General features: G+C 37.6%; 1 protein-coding gene across 2 annotated transcripts in view; it reads right to left on the bottom strand.

Annotated features, from left to right (window-relative positions):
• AFG1L (AFG1 like ATPase) overlaps window positions 1-15265 on the bottom strand; it is a 291317-nt gene that overhangs the window by 249097 nt on the left and 26955 nt on the right. For both annotated transcript variants that reach the window (XM_077162567.1, XM_077162568.1), the window contains exon 3: window positions 45-96. In XM_077162567.1, the coding sequence (XP_077018682.1) occupies window positions 45-96 (52 nt within the window). The remainder of the gene's footprint in view (window positions 1-44; window positions 97-15265) is intronic.

Genomic DNA, 15265 nt, shown 5'->3' with positions numbered 1-15265 from the left:
AAAACTCTCTGTGTGGACCACTCAATTTATTTTAACACACTTACCAACATCTCCATAAACATACAGGCCCCTTGGAGGTTTGCTCCTTGTAAAAAGCTGCAAATTAAGAACAAATTATAAATCTCTAACATAGAAATAATTAAATATAATCACATATGTAGTATTCCTAGCTGTGCCATAGACAGAGCTAAGAGAGGTTCTTATAAACAGTAAATAATTAAGAGGGGTTCTTATAAACAATAAATAATAAAAGAAAAAAATGATGTAAAAGACTGTAAAACCCAATCTAGGTTTTCACAGGAGACAATAAGCAGACAGCCCAGAGCTGGGGCTCCAAAGTCACACAACTTGAGTTTCCATCCCTCCACCACTTACTAAACAGTTATCCCTCTTTCCTATCTGAGCTTCCCAAACAATGGCAGCCTAGCTTACTCCTAGCAAGCAAGAGATTAGAAGAAACTTTGTAGAGAAAATTAATGGTCCCCCAGAAAAAAAAGACCCAAAGGCACTTAAGTGTTGGCTCCTCCCAAAGAAAGAACCAGGTCCCTACCTGTTCCAATCACCTTACACTGCGGCACACCAGTCCACAAACCTCTTAAGCTTTCAATCACCTTTTCAGTATCTGAAAACACACTGAAATGAATTGACATCCAAGAGTCGACAGAAATTTGAATAAAATTTCCAAGATGAAAATCAGAGACCAGGGCAAATATACAAGAGAAAAAAAAAAAACTCGGCAGGAACAGAGACTATGCAAAAGGAAACTTCAAAAATAAAATGGTAATCAATATAATTAATATGCAGAGAAAAATAAGAGATGCTATTACAACCTTAAAGCAAGAACAAAATGCTATTTCTACAAAAGGGAACATTAAGAACAAAAGGGAACACTTAGAAATTTAAAATACGGTAGAAGAAATAACATTTCATAAAAGGTTTAGAAGATACATTTGAGGAAATGTTCCAGAACATACAAAATATTAAGCAACAATAAAAGAAGGAAAATATTAGAAAACTAGAGGATTAATGAAGGAAATCCAACATCCAACAAAAACAAATTCCAAAAAGAGAGAATAGAAAAAAAAAAAAAAAGGGGGGGGGAACGTTGTCTAAGAAATAATGGAAAGATTTTTCTCGAAAATGAAGGACTTGATTTTCAGTTTGGGAAGACCAACCAAATGTCCAGAGCAATGAAGAAATAAGACCCATACCACGTCACAACAATGAAATTTCAGAACATCAGAAATACTAAGATCCTACAAACTTCCAAGGATGGGGGTAGTATGAGGGAAAAAACAGGTCACAGCAATAGTTAAACTCTGAAATGATTTTCACTCTGATCCATTCAATCTACGTCATCAAGTGTGAAAATGGAAAGTTGACATTTCAGATATGCAGGGTATCAAAAAAATCTCCCACACAGTCTTTCTTTGTGTTTCAGTTTACTAATGCTGCCAGGATGTAATATACCAGAAATGGATTGGCTTTTACAAAGGGGACTTTTTAGGTTACAAATTTACAATTCTAAGGCTGTGAAAATGTCCAAATTAAGGCACCCAACAAGAGGATACCTTCTCAGAGGAAAGGCAGCTGGCTTTTATCTGTCACATGGGAGCTGGCTTTTATCTGTCACATGGGAAGGCACATGGCAATGCCTGCTGTCCTTCTCTCCCGGCTTCAGGTTTCAAACAGCTCTCTCAGTTTCTGGCACCCTTCTGGCATCTTCCTTCCACATCTCCGAAACATCTATATCTGTTTTCTGTATTGGCTCTCAAGCATCTATGCTTTCTCCAAAATATGTCCCTTTTAAAGGCCTCCAGTAAACTCATTAAGACCCACCTTGAATGGGTGGGTCACATCTTCATGGAAATAATCTAATCAAAAGGTCTCGCCCACAATAAGTCTGCACCCACAAGACTGGACAAAAAAAGAGCATGGCTCTTCTGGAGTACATAACAGTTTCAAGCCAACATACTCTAGTAGCTAAAAAAAAAAAAAAAGAAAGGAAAACATAGGCTTTAGAAAACAAAGAAGATCCTGGGAAGGGAAACTCTGGTAAAATGAAGAGTTGTTCAGGACCTCAGCAGTACAGCAGGTCCGAAAAAAGCAATCCAGTCCAGACCCAAACAGGAGGATGCAGGGCTCCAGGGGAGAAAGGAAATGGAACTACTCTTTACCTGGCATTATCAACCTAAGTAAGTAACTGTCATTTTATGTTCTGGTACTCTAAGGAGTGTAACCTTCAAACTCTGGAGCAGTTCACAAATACCTTATGAATAAACCAAGGTAAGTGAGAAAAGAGAGAATTCAGAGGGTTAAAGCAGAAAGAAGGAAGGTTATGCCACTCATCACCCACCACAGCAGCCAATATTTTGGCAGAGGAAATTCTCAAGAGATATATATTCCAGGATCTAATTCATAGCACAGATTCATCTATGGATTCACTCCACAATCTGCCTTAGAAACTTCTCTCACTTCCCAATGCCTCTTAGCTTTCTCTACTAAACCCAGCCTCTGACTTCAAATTCCCATTCTGGACCTCAGCCAGGCAAAAGGACTCTCTGTGCTTTTGATTCTGTCAGGGGGGATGACTTCTCTAAGTTTCTCTGCATGTCAACTTCCCATCTATTCTTAAATCTCAACTGGAACACAGAGAGAACTCAATGCTGCCTACAAAAAAAGCAGTCGGAGCTCTATCTCCTATTTTACCCACTCAAAAATATGTATTATGGAAAGGACACTTTGACAAATATTATTTTATTATATATTGTATTACATATATAATTTGTTATATTGTATTATATTACATATTATAGCAATATTTGGAAGATAATAAAAGTTACTGTTGTAGAATACCAAAGAAGATCCATCCGATCTGAGATCGCAAACACCTAGTAATGCATGAATCCTGTTTACCATGCAGACTTTACTCCAGATAAATTGAAAAACAAAATGGATACACCGCTAAAGATAAATGTATTATGTACTTCAAATATTTTCACTTGGAGAAGCAAACTAATTTTATTCTATTAAAATTTTAGTCTTTCAATAATTATTGAAAGTATTTTAAGGAATTTAAGAACCTATATTTTAAGGGGAACATCAAAGAATCAAATAGAGAACAATAACACTTTTTTTTAAGACCGTAAAATGGGTCCGAAAGAAGTTTTAAATTCTTTGTTACTGACTTCAGGGAGAGTTAGGATCATGCAGTTTTCTTCAAAATGACTATAACCTGAACCCATATGATTTATTATATATTGTATTACATATATAATTTGTTATATTGTATTATATTATATATTATAGCAACATTTGGAAGATGGTAAAAGTTACTGTGTAAAATACCAAAGAAGATCCGAAGAAGATCTTTTTCTTCAGTTCCACTACACTTCCTATTTGCAATGCTTCAATTTCCTATAATAAGGTCATATACCTTAGAAATACTAACTATGAACTCTACCCTCACAGAGTTCCTCTGCATTAGTCATTCTCCCCAGGCTCCCCTACCCTCAACAGCCTTCTGTCCTGCTCTTGCAAGACAAGGTTTCCGGCCTGGGTTAGACCATGGGAGAAGATACTTACAGGAGATGGGAGGGAGGGAGGGATAAAGCCAATCCGGGTCCTTTTTCCCTGTTCCCTCCCTGCTTCAATGCTGTGTCTCTAGCAGAGCTGTTACCCTCCATGCCCACCAGGTGACCTCTACCTATTCCCACATCTTTGGCTTTCTCCAATCTTCTCCTCATGCCCCTCCATTTCTCATTTGCTGCCTTTGGCCCTCTCTAACTTGACTTCAGGGAGAGTTAGGGTCATGCAGTTTTCTTCAAAATGACTATAACCTGAATCCATATGATTTATTATATATTGTATTACATATATAATTTGTTATATTGTATTATATTATATATTATAGCAATATTTGGAAGATGGTGAAAGTTACTGTTTTAGAATACCAAAGAAGATCCATCCGATCCGAGATCGCAAACACCTAGTAATGCATGAATCCTGTTTATAATGCAGACTTTACTCCAGACAAATTGAAAAACAAAATGGATACACCACTAAAGATAAACATATTATGTACTTCAAATACTTTCACTTGGAGAAGCAAACTAATTTTATTCTATTAAAATTTTAGTCTTTCTAAAGAGAGGTTGAGGGTCTGGGAAACAACGGACTTTGGAAGCCAGAGGAGCTTGGGGAAAAGGGAGAAGGATGAAGTGAACACCTGTATGTAGACTAGTCACCCACAACCACTCCTATCCCCTATACCCTTCCCTGCAGCTTCTAACACCCAGGAAAAATACCGGAAGCATCTTCTCAGACCACCACCAAGCTCTTAGCGTTCCATTATATCAGTGTATCCTTTTAGCCTAATGATGGAGCCTACAGACCACACAGAACATGCCCCTCAAAGTCTCCAAATATTTCTAAATTCTACCTTTGCTATTAAAGTTTGAACTAAGACCAGAACAGGATGTCCTTGTGACAGGGACAGGGTCCTAGCATTCCAAGATCAACAAACACAGTAGACTCAAAAATCAAGTATTGTATCAATGCCTTAATGAATTGCAGGTGATGGTAAGAAATGGAAAAAAGCTTTCTTAAACTCTTAAAAGGAAATCATGAATTTTGTATGTAGACTGTGCACAGAAACAGAAGATCAGAGCTTTCTTGTCATCATTCAACTCTTCTCCCCTCACTCCTCATATTGGCTTTTGTTGAGTTCCTTCCCTCTTTAGCCTAACACTTTTGATGATAGCAAGGACCAAAGAGAGAAAGGGAGGTGTCCCAATTACCAGCATCCAAAACCAATTCACATCTGGAGAATCAATCAGTACTGTATTTCTCAAATGTGGAGCCTCCTTCCATGTAGAAATGGCTACCAGGTAAAATATCTGAGGCTATATGGATGAATGAATATCTAGTTTATTCATGCAAAAGGACCCACGATGAATCTGAAGGGATGCTAGTAGTTCCCAAGCATGTTGTCTCAGCATTTTTATATACATCCCCCAACCATCCCCTCTGTCCTGTGATTACAGATTATTAATAAGTGGAAATTGGTTTCTTTCCCATGAATAAATTGCATTTAATATATCACATAATTTTGACATTGATGAGACCACAGAGATCCATCCCTGAATGTTAATGATAAGAAAAATCAGACCCAGAGATGTTGAATGACCTACAATAATCCAATAAAGAAAAATTCTAAAATGGTGGGTGTTCTAGTTTGCTAGCTGCCAGGAATGCAACACACCAGAGACACAATGGCTTTTAATAAAAAGGGATTTATTTTGTTAGTTCTTCAGAGGAAAGGCAGCTAACTTTCAACTGAGGTTCTTTCTTACGCAGGAAGGCACAGGGTGATCTCTGCTGGCCATCTCTCCAGGCCTCTGAGTTCTAACAACTTTCCCCGGGGTGATTTCTTTCTACATCTCCAAAGGCCTGGGCTGAGCTGTGAGTGCTAAGGGCTGTGCTACGTTGAACTCTCTCATTTAAGCACCAGCCAATTAAATCAAACATCATTCATTGCAGCAGGCACACCTCCTAGCCGACTGCAGATGTAATGAGCAACAGATGAGGTTCACATACTATTGGCTTATGCCCACAGCAACAGAACTAGGTACCTCCAGGTGGCCAAGTTGACAACTGAATCTAACCACCACAGTGGGTTTGCAACCATTAATCAATATAAATTTAGAAATAAGAGATTATAATTTCTCCTGTGTATGGACAAACTAATTCAGTCTATCAGGGATGAATTTCACATCATACATTTTACCACTTTCAGGTCTAAAAGTCTGAAATCTAATCAAAAGGCCCAGATGCATAAATCATTAATTTGTTAGTCAACTGTTCTTCCCGTCTGTGAACACTAGCTATTTAATTTATTTTAAAATCCAAAAGCAAGAAAAACTGAACAAATAAATTTTGAGGTGGGAAATTGGTATTGAATCATATACCTTGAGCTAATCCATGCACTGATATGCGTACTTTCTTTCAAACAGTCATTAGTTCTACTCTGACATAAATCAACCATCTTTGTGTTTATTACTTTAGCCACAGCCATGCGCACATAGAGGCTTGATAAATGTCTTGAGGTGATGGTGAAAATAATGGGCACCTAATCTAAGGACCATCACGATTCCCAGTGTATGAGAAGAGAAGACATTTCCATGACCTCTCTTTATCACAAATGGACTTGGCAGAATGTGGAAGATTCTGTGCTCCTCCACAGAAAAAAAATATCTCAAATGCATGTCTTCCGTTTGGAAGTTATCTTTACATATGACTATAATTTCCCTCCCCAGTCTCCATTCCATACCACTTTTCACCAACTGTGCCACACCCAGGATGTTTAGATGGAAATGACCCCACTCCCAGCTCCATCCCCAGTAACAGCCTGATGGATTCAGGGGTAGACTATGGCCCAAGTTGGATCAAGCAGAGTTTTGTTGTTCAAAGTTTAGGGAAAGAGCAGCCCTTGTCTTCTGGGCTGTTTGGTGTATAAATATGACAACAGCTTCCTACTTTAGATAGAACAGCCTGAAGACAAAGCCAAGATAGGCAGGAAGGCAAAATCAAGAAGATTTCAAAGACATGGAATCAAGACTCTAACTCAATTTACCTGAAGTATGTTTTACCTCTGGACTTCTCATATACACAAGACAACGGATTATTTGTATTGTTGAATCCAAATTGAGTTGGATTTTCTATTATTTGCGATTTAAAGCATCCTAACAGATGCTATATATTTCACTTGGCCATGTTAGTGCCCTGATAGAAGTAGACAAGAAAATATATGAAAGCATCTATTCTCAAAAGTTATTGTTGCTGATATAAAATTTTTTCAAAAATATATCTGTCTTTTCTCTATTTCCACTTCCAGATGGCTAGTACCTTTGTAGCACAAGATGTAGAGAAGCTTCTTCTCTAGAGTCAAGGATATGAGAGTGTGTAAAAGATGGGGCACAACTTCTTTTATTGAACACTTACTACCCGCCAGACACAACAAACCATTCCTCTGAAGCAAGTAGAGTTTCTCAAAGTATGCTCCATAAAACATTACTGCTACATTATGTTTATGGGTGTTAATTTAGAAAGAGACTTAAATGTTTAAGATGGGGAAACTCTGGATTACAGGATGAGGTTAAGTCTTTTCTGCAGGATTTCTCAGTCTTTAACCTACTAATGGCATTGTGATTCTCAGAGTGAAAGTTATGCATATAGTATGTCCCAAATTTATTTGACAACAGAACCCTTTTCTCAAAAAATTATCTCATGGGACTAATAATACCACCTGTAGGAAATGATATATTATTGCCATTTATTATTTGTTTCAATGAATATTAAGCATATACTATGTGAGTGACAGCGTGTAGAATGATAATGAGTATACACTGGTCAACAAATAAGTATAGTCCCTGCTTTCATGAAGTTTGCAGGCTCATGGTGGGTAACAGAAAATAAAAAGCAAACAAATAAATATGTGTGTGTGTGTGTGTGTGTGTGTGCGTAATTTAAATTATAAATGAGAGCATGCTATGGGAACAATCCATGAAGACAGAGGGTTGAAAATAGCATAGATACTATCTTAATTTGATTTAGCATTGAATTTAATAGGGATGTTAAATCTATTGACTAGTTTTGAAATTTCCATTTCATTACAATCTAATTATCTGATCAGAGGGACTGTCCTCAAGCTTAGGAGACTTATTACAATAATCTAACTTGAAAGAGAGGATAAGAAAAGCAGATGATAGAAGAATGTCATTAAAACTTTTAAAAACAATATAACTATATTGCCGAATGTCCAAGAAGGAAATTTCCTGGTGTCACTGGTCTTCAGGAATCTTGTTGTTATGCAATTGGGATCTTGGAAATAAGCCATTCCTAAAGCTCCCTAAACCACTAACATAAGTAAAAATTCATGTTTTGAATTGCATGCACCTAAAAGGCCATTCTCTCCACAAAGAATCTTTAAAATGTGTGTTTATATTTTAAAATATAACTATCCAAATTTATCAAAATTTTATGAGACTAAGTCAATAGCAAAGGATGAATCTTAGTTGGATCCTAGAGCCAAATACACATTTACACACCCACATTTTGGGGACTACTGGAGAAATTTTAATTTGGGACTACTGGAGAAATTTCGGATTGCCAGATAAAACATAGGATGCCCAGTTAAATTTGAATTTCAGATTGACAGCAAATAATTTTTATGCCTACATCCCAAATATTACATGGGACATAGGTGTTCTAGTTTGCTAAAGCTGCCAGAATACAATATACCAGAAATGGAATGGTGTTTAAAAGAGGAATTTATTAAATTGCAATTTTAAAGTTCTAAGGATATAAAAACATCCAAACCAAGGCATCCAAAGCAAGATACCTCGGCGCAAGAAAGGTCAATGGGTCCGGAACACCTCTGTCATCTAGGAAAGCACATGACAATGTTCACTAGCTTTCTCTTCAGACCTCTCATTTCATAAGGCTTCCCAAGGGGTCTTTTCTTTCTTCATCTCCAAAGGTCTGTAGCTGTGTGGGCTCTGAAGCTCTTTCCAAAATGGTTCCCTCCAAAAGGACTGCAGTAAGTGACCTACCTTGAATGGATGGAGACACAACTCCATGGAAACCCCTAATCAAAAGGTCCCAGCCATAATTGGGTGAGTCACATCTCCATGGAAGCAACTTAATCAAAAGATCCCACCCAGCAATACTGAATCCAGGTTAAAGAACATGGCTCTTCTGGGGTATGTAACAGTTTCAAACCAGCACAAATTCAATTTTAACTAGATGCCTTGCATTTTTATCTTATAAATCTGGCAACTCTGTTTATATTAGATAATATTTTAAATCAATGTTAAATGTCTTAGGTGTGATAACGGTATTATGGTTATACAGGTTGTTGTTAGGAGATAAAAAAATGATGTATTGTTGTGATGTTGCAACCTACTTTCAGATGATTCAAGGAAAAAAAGTATTCAGAGAAAGAGGTTGCAAAATGTTAGCCATTAGCAGATCTAAAGCATATTGTTGGGTGGGCCACAGTGGCTTAGCAGGCAGAGTTCTCGCCTTCCATGCTGGAGACCTGGGTTCAATTCCCAGTGCCTGCCCATGCAAAAAAAAAAAAAAAAAAGTAAAGTATATTGCTGACATTTTTCTAAATAAAAATTTGGGGGGAAATCAAAACAAAATTTGGTAAGGTGACTACTGTTAATACCTTTACTTTTCAATTCAATCTAATATTTCTAACACATACCAAGAACTATTCCAAAAATATCAGCATATTTGCATTTTAGACTACTGCTTTCAAAATTGTTACCAAATCCATTCCTTTATTTTAACTGCTATAAACTAAAAGCACACTTGTCACCCATCATTCCAAATATTTTGATTTAATCATTTTTAATGTATCCTTTGTTTTCTATGATGTTAAAATTATAGAATTAGAAATAATCAAAGGTGATTTTCATAAAAATTATAAATTATAAAATAATCTGTCATCTACCTTCCTGGAATACTACCCACCTGCTACCCTGGGGTTATTTCTATTAGAACAATTAGATAATAAGTATGGTGCTATTAAAATTAAAAGTGCTGTTTTCAATTTGTTTAAAATGCAGGAATACTACTTTTGTTCTTTCTCCCCACTGCTCCCACCATTTCATTATTATCTCCCAAAATGATAGAAACAGAGACAATGATTCCAGTTGGAATACTAAGTATAATTACATCTTTTAAAAATTGGCATTATATCATTCTCAACATAGAACACTGATAAAGTAGATCATTTCAGGTTTCTAAGATTTTCAAAAGCTAAAAAAACTGACCATATGTTAGAACCCATAAGTTCTGTTTAAATGAAAATCTTCTTTTAAATACCTTTACCTGATTTGCAAAATAACTTTCTGTAACCTAAAATATAGCAATTTGTTTAGTTTACTAGAATAATTAAGCTATTTAAGTATCTAAATAACCAGCAAGGAGGGATGCTTAAACCTCTAAAACTAGAGTAAGAAATAGCTCAATTTCTGACTGTAATAGAACTTAAAAATGCAAATAACTTTTGCAACACCTCATGCATTCAAGCAACAAGCATGTATAAGGCCTATCTGTGCCACTGGAAGACAAATGACAGGAGACAATTTGTTTAGCAAATCCTTTCTTGTTTACTCACTCCTGACATTCGGATTCTGGCCTAATTTAGGTGAAGCTCTGCCAGATCTTATCCACTTCAACTCACCACAGTTCAGAGGGGTGTCAAAAAGATATGTACAATTCTGAAACCAATCTGGAGTTCACCAAAAGAATGATGTGTTTCAAAACTATCCCTTAAATTGAACCCAAATGCTTTAACCCCACAAAGGATAGGTCAAGCCTACTTAAAATTAGGCCTAAGAGTCACCCTCAAGAGAACTTCTTCTGTTGCTCAGATGTGGCCTCTCTCTCCAGCCAACACAACAAGCAAACTCACCACCCTCCCCCTGTCTATGTGGGACATGACTCCCAGGGGTGTGGACCTTCCTGGCAATGTGAGACAGAAATCCTAGAATGAGCTGAGACTCAGCATCAAGCGATTGAGAAAAACCCTAGAATGAGCTGAGACCCAGCATCAAGGGATTGAGAAAACTCTCTCAACCAAAAGGGGGAAGAGTGAAATGAGACAAAGTGTCAATGGCTGAGAGATTCCAAACAGAGTCGAGAGGTTATCCTGGAGGTTATTCTTACACATTAAGTAGATATCACTTACTGCCAGGCAGTAAGCTGGGTTCCACAGACCCGGGAGATCCAGAAAACAAAGATGCAATGTTTTATCAGAGGAGCATGTGGTCACCAGGTGAGCAATATGAAAAAGGCCATAACAAAAGGAAATAGAGAGGCTAGAGGGAACTGCCTGAAAATGTAGAGCTGTGTTCCAGTAGCCATGTTTCTTGATGATGATTATATAATGATATAGCTTTCACAATGTGACTGTGTGATAGGGAAAACCTTGTGTCTGATGTTTCTTTTATCTACCTTGTCAACAGATAACTAGAACATATGGAATAAAAATAAATAATAGGGGAAAAAATGTAAAAATAAATTTAGTTTGAAATGCTAGTGATCAATGAAAGGGAGGGGTAAGGGGTATGATAGGTATAATTTTTTTTCTGTTTTCGCTTTATTTTTCTGTTGTCTTTTTATTTCTTTTTCTGAATTGATGCAAATGTTCTAAGAAATGATCATGATGATGAGCATGCAACTATGTGATGATATTGTGAACTACTGATTATATATGTAGAATGGGATGATCACATATTAAAAAAAAAAATTGAACCCAAATGAGGTTCTGAATTTGAGGAATTAAACTAGCCCTCTAGGCATCTTCTGGCTTGGCTCAGAACCAGTGGTAAGGAGGCAGTGAGAACACATACACCTTTGCAGAGATACATGTGGACACAGGAACTCACAGACACCCACCCTCTCACACGGACATGGATCCGCTTAAAGGCACAACAAGAACTGCCTTCAGAGTCAGCAGAGAGTTATTTATGGATCTTCAAAGACGGCTTTTTCATTCACTCATTTTCTTCATTCATTCCACACAGATGGTTTGAGCACTGAGCACCTTCTTTGCGCCAGGCAGTAAGCTGGGTTCCACAGACCCGGGAGATCCAGAAAACAAAGATGCAATGTTTTATCAGAGGAGCATGTGGTCACCAGGTGAGCAGTATGAAAAAGGCCATAACAAAAGGATGGGTGGCAGCCTTAGCAAAGACCCAGAGGCAAAAAAAGGTCCCAGTTGTATCCAAGGATCTACAAATAGCTCAGTCATGACTGGAGCATCCATTGTCAGCAGGGAACAATGACAGATGAGGCTGGTAAGAGGCAGGGACCAGAAAGGACCCTAAAACATGCTAATGCATTTGTACTGTCCAGGGACACTATGAAATCTTAAGCAAGAGAATAACATGATGAGATTTATAGATTAGAAATATCATTCTTGAGATAGTGTGGAGAATGGGTTGAATGGGGATGTGGTAGTTAGGAGATACGAACCCAAGAAAACATGCTTTAAAACTGAATCCACTATGGGCCAGCCACAGTGGCTCAGCAGGCAGAGTTCTTGCCTGCAATGCCAGAGACCCAGCTTTGATTCTCGGTGCCTACCCATGCAAAAAGAAAAGAAAACTTAATCCTGTTGGGCCATGGTGGCGACCAGTGGCTCAGTGGCAGAGTTCTCACCTGCCATGCTGGAGACCCGGGTTCAATTCCCAGTACTTGCCCTACCCATGTAGAAAAAAAAAAAAACACTTAATCCATTCCTGTGGGTGTGAACCCATTGTAAATAGCACCTTTCGATGAGATTACTTCAATTAAGGTGTGGCCCCAGTTCAATCAGGATGGGTCTTAATCCCATTACTGGTATCCTTTATAATTAGGATGAAATTCAGACAGAGAGAGAGAAAGCCAAGGGAAGCAAGAGGCTGGAGGTCGGCAGGACCTGGAGGAGAAAGAAGAGGCCAGGCGAGGCCTCCATGTACACTGCCATGTGACAGAGGAGCCCAATACCAAGGATCATGGAGCAGTCAGCCCCAGAACCTCTGGGAAGAAAGCATTTCCTTGATGACACCTTGATACAGACATTTCCTAACCTCAAAACCATGAACCATTAAATTTCCATTGTTTTGACAAGCAAATTCACTGCCCTCCCCCTCTCTACGTGGGACATGACTCCCAGGGGTGTGGACCTTCCTGGCAACGTGGGACAGAAATCCTAGAATGAGCTGGGACTCAGCTCCAAGGGACTGAGAAAACCTTCCTCGACCAAAAGGGGGAAGAGAGAAATGAGACAAAATAAAATGTCAATGGCTGAGAGATTCCAAACAGAGTCCAGAGGTTATCCTGGAGGTTATTCTTATGCATTAAATAGATATCACCTTTTTAGTTAAGGTGTAACAGAGAGGTTGGAGGGAAGTGCCTGAAAATGTAGAGCTGTGTTCCAGTAGCCATTTTTCTTGAAGATGATTGTATAATGATATAGCTTTCCCAGTGTGACTGTGTGATTGTGAAAACCTTGTGTCTGATGCTTCTTTTATCTACCTTATGGACAGATTAGTAAAACATATAGATTAAAAATAAATAAATAATAGGGGGAACAAATGTCAAAATAAATTTAGTAGATTGAAATGCTAGTGATCAATGAATGGAGGGGTAAGGAGTATGGTAGGTATGATTTTTTTGTTGTTTTCTTTTTATTTCTTTTTCTGAATTGATGCAAATGTTCTAAGAAATGATCACGATGATGAATATACAACTGTGGTAAAAAAAAAAAAAAAGAATGTTCATATTGTATGTTGACTGGTTTTATTAATAAAATTTTTTTTTAATTCCCATTGTTTAAGCCAACACATTGCATGATATTTGCTTGAAAAGTCAAGGAAACTAAAACAGGGAAACTGAAGGCAAGAGCACCAATAAGAAAGAGAATGGTGGCATGATTTAAAGTAATGGCTGGGAATAGTATGGAGGGGATGCATTTGAGGTACCCTGAAAAGATAAACTGGTGAACTAGCTGATATAAAACTGAGAAGGGGGCTCTGAGGAGACAGAGGTTGATGTGACACTTTTAGAATGGGATATGAATTCAAGGAACACACAAAATAGGTTTAAATGAAGGGAAAACTGGAAAACTGGGTAATAATTTAAGCAAGGTGGTTCTTTAACAAACCTCTCCTCTTTACTCTCTCCTCCCCAGTCTCCTCATTGATGGGCTTTTCCAGTTGCCAGGTAGAGATGTGGTTCTGTGAGAAACACTGTGGATTCCTGCTTGTGTGTGTGTGTGTGTGTGTGTGTGTGTGTGTGTCTGTGTGTCTGTGTGTGTGTGTGTTTTAGCAGGGCAAAGGCAACTGTTATGGATTGAATTGTGTTCCCCAAAAGACATGTTTAAGTTCTAAGTCCCACTCTCGTGAATGAGACCCTACTTGAAAATAGGATCTTTGAAGATATTATTATAAAGATGAGACCAAACTGGAATAGGGCAGGCCCTTAATAAATTGACTGGTGCAGAAGAAATTTTAACACAGTAAGAGAGAGACAGAGAGAGTTAGCCATGTTACGGAGGCAGAGATTGAGTTATGCTGCCACAAGCACATTTTTAAACCTCTTCATAAGTCTATTTGTAAGAAGCAAATGTGGAGTTTGTACATTCTAGGATTACATTACCCCCAGAAAAAATAACTAACCCTTTGAAATATCTCACAATTACACTTAAAGATTATTTTTACTATGGAACATTACAACAGGCTAAATTGGAGAACATATTGAATAGCTGGTTACCCACCACCCAGCTTTATCTAATCGTTATATTTTGCTATGTATATTACAAGCCTTAATAAAACATTAGACATAGTTAAAGTCCCTTTTGTACCCCTTCCTCCTCAGACTTAATCCTGAATTTGAAGTTTATTATCCCAATGCTATGCAACATTCCATTTAAAACATACTCTGATGTATTTGTCCATTCTTGTGGTATCTGCTAGTTATCCTCCCTAGACTCTCCTTGGTCCACTTTTCTACTGGGTTATTTGACGTTTATATTATTCTGTAGTTCATTATACATTTTAGATAGTCATCTATAGTTAATTATTTCTGATGCAGATATCTTCTCCCAGTTTATATCTGCCTTTCCACTATTTTATGGTGTCTTGTTGAATAGAAGCTTTGAATTATAATATAGTCAGATGTATCAGTTTTCATAATTCAGACTTTTGTATATTGTATACTAAATTTTTCCTTTTCTTAAGTTCATAGAGACATTTCCCAATATTTTCTTCAAGAAGTTTTAAACTTCACTTTAAATTTAGGACATTAATTTCATGGAACTTATATTTGGAGAAGCCGGTACCCAATTTCACTTTACTTTTCATATAGATAATCAGTTGTCCCTTTCCCATTTATTGAATAAACCATCTTTTTCCCTTTGATTTGCAGGGCCAACTCAATTGTACATCAAGTTCCCATGTATGAATCTGGACTTTGTATCTTGTTCCATTAGTCCACCTTGTCTACATAATGGGGCAGTAAATAGCTCCGTTCACTAGAGACAGGTAGAGGTAAAGGGAAGTAATGGGAGATTAGAGTAGCAACTTAAACCAGGTGCAGTTCAAGGAGAATCTTGAATATAGTGATCTCCCAGCAGCACTTAAACCTAGTTAGGTGGCAGTCATCGACAGCAGGGTCAGCAAACTATGACAAATTATGGGTCAAATCC

Source organism: Tamandua tetradactyla, chromosome 5 (assembly GCF_023851605.1).
Source record: "Tamandua tetradactyla isolate mTamTet1 chromosome 5, mTamTet1.pri, whole genome shotgun sequence".
Lineage (NCBI taxonomy): Eukaryota > Metazoa > Chordata > Mammalia > Pilosa > Myrmecophagidae > Tamandua > Tamandua tetradactyla.
This window is presented reverse-complemented; position numbering and strand designations above follow the sequence as displayed.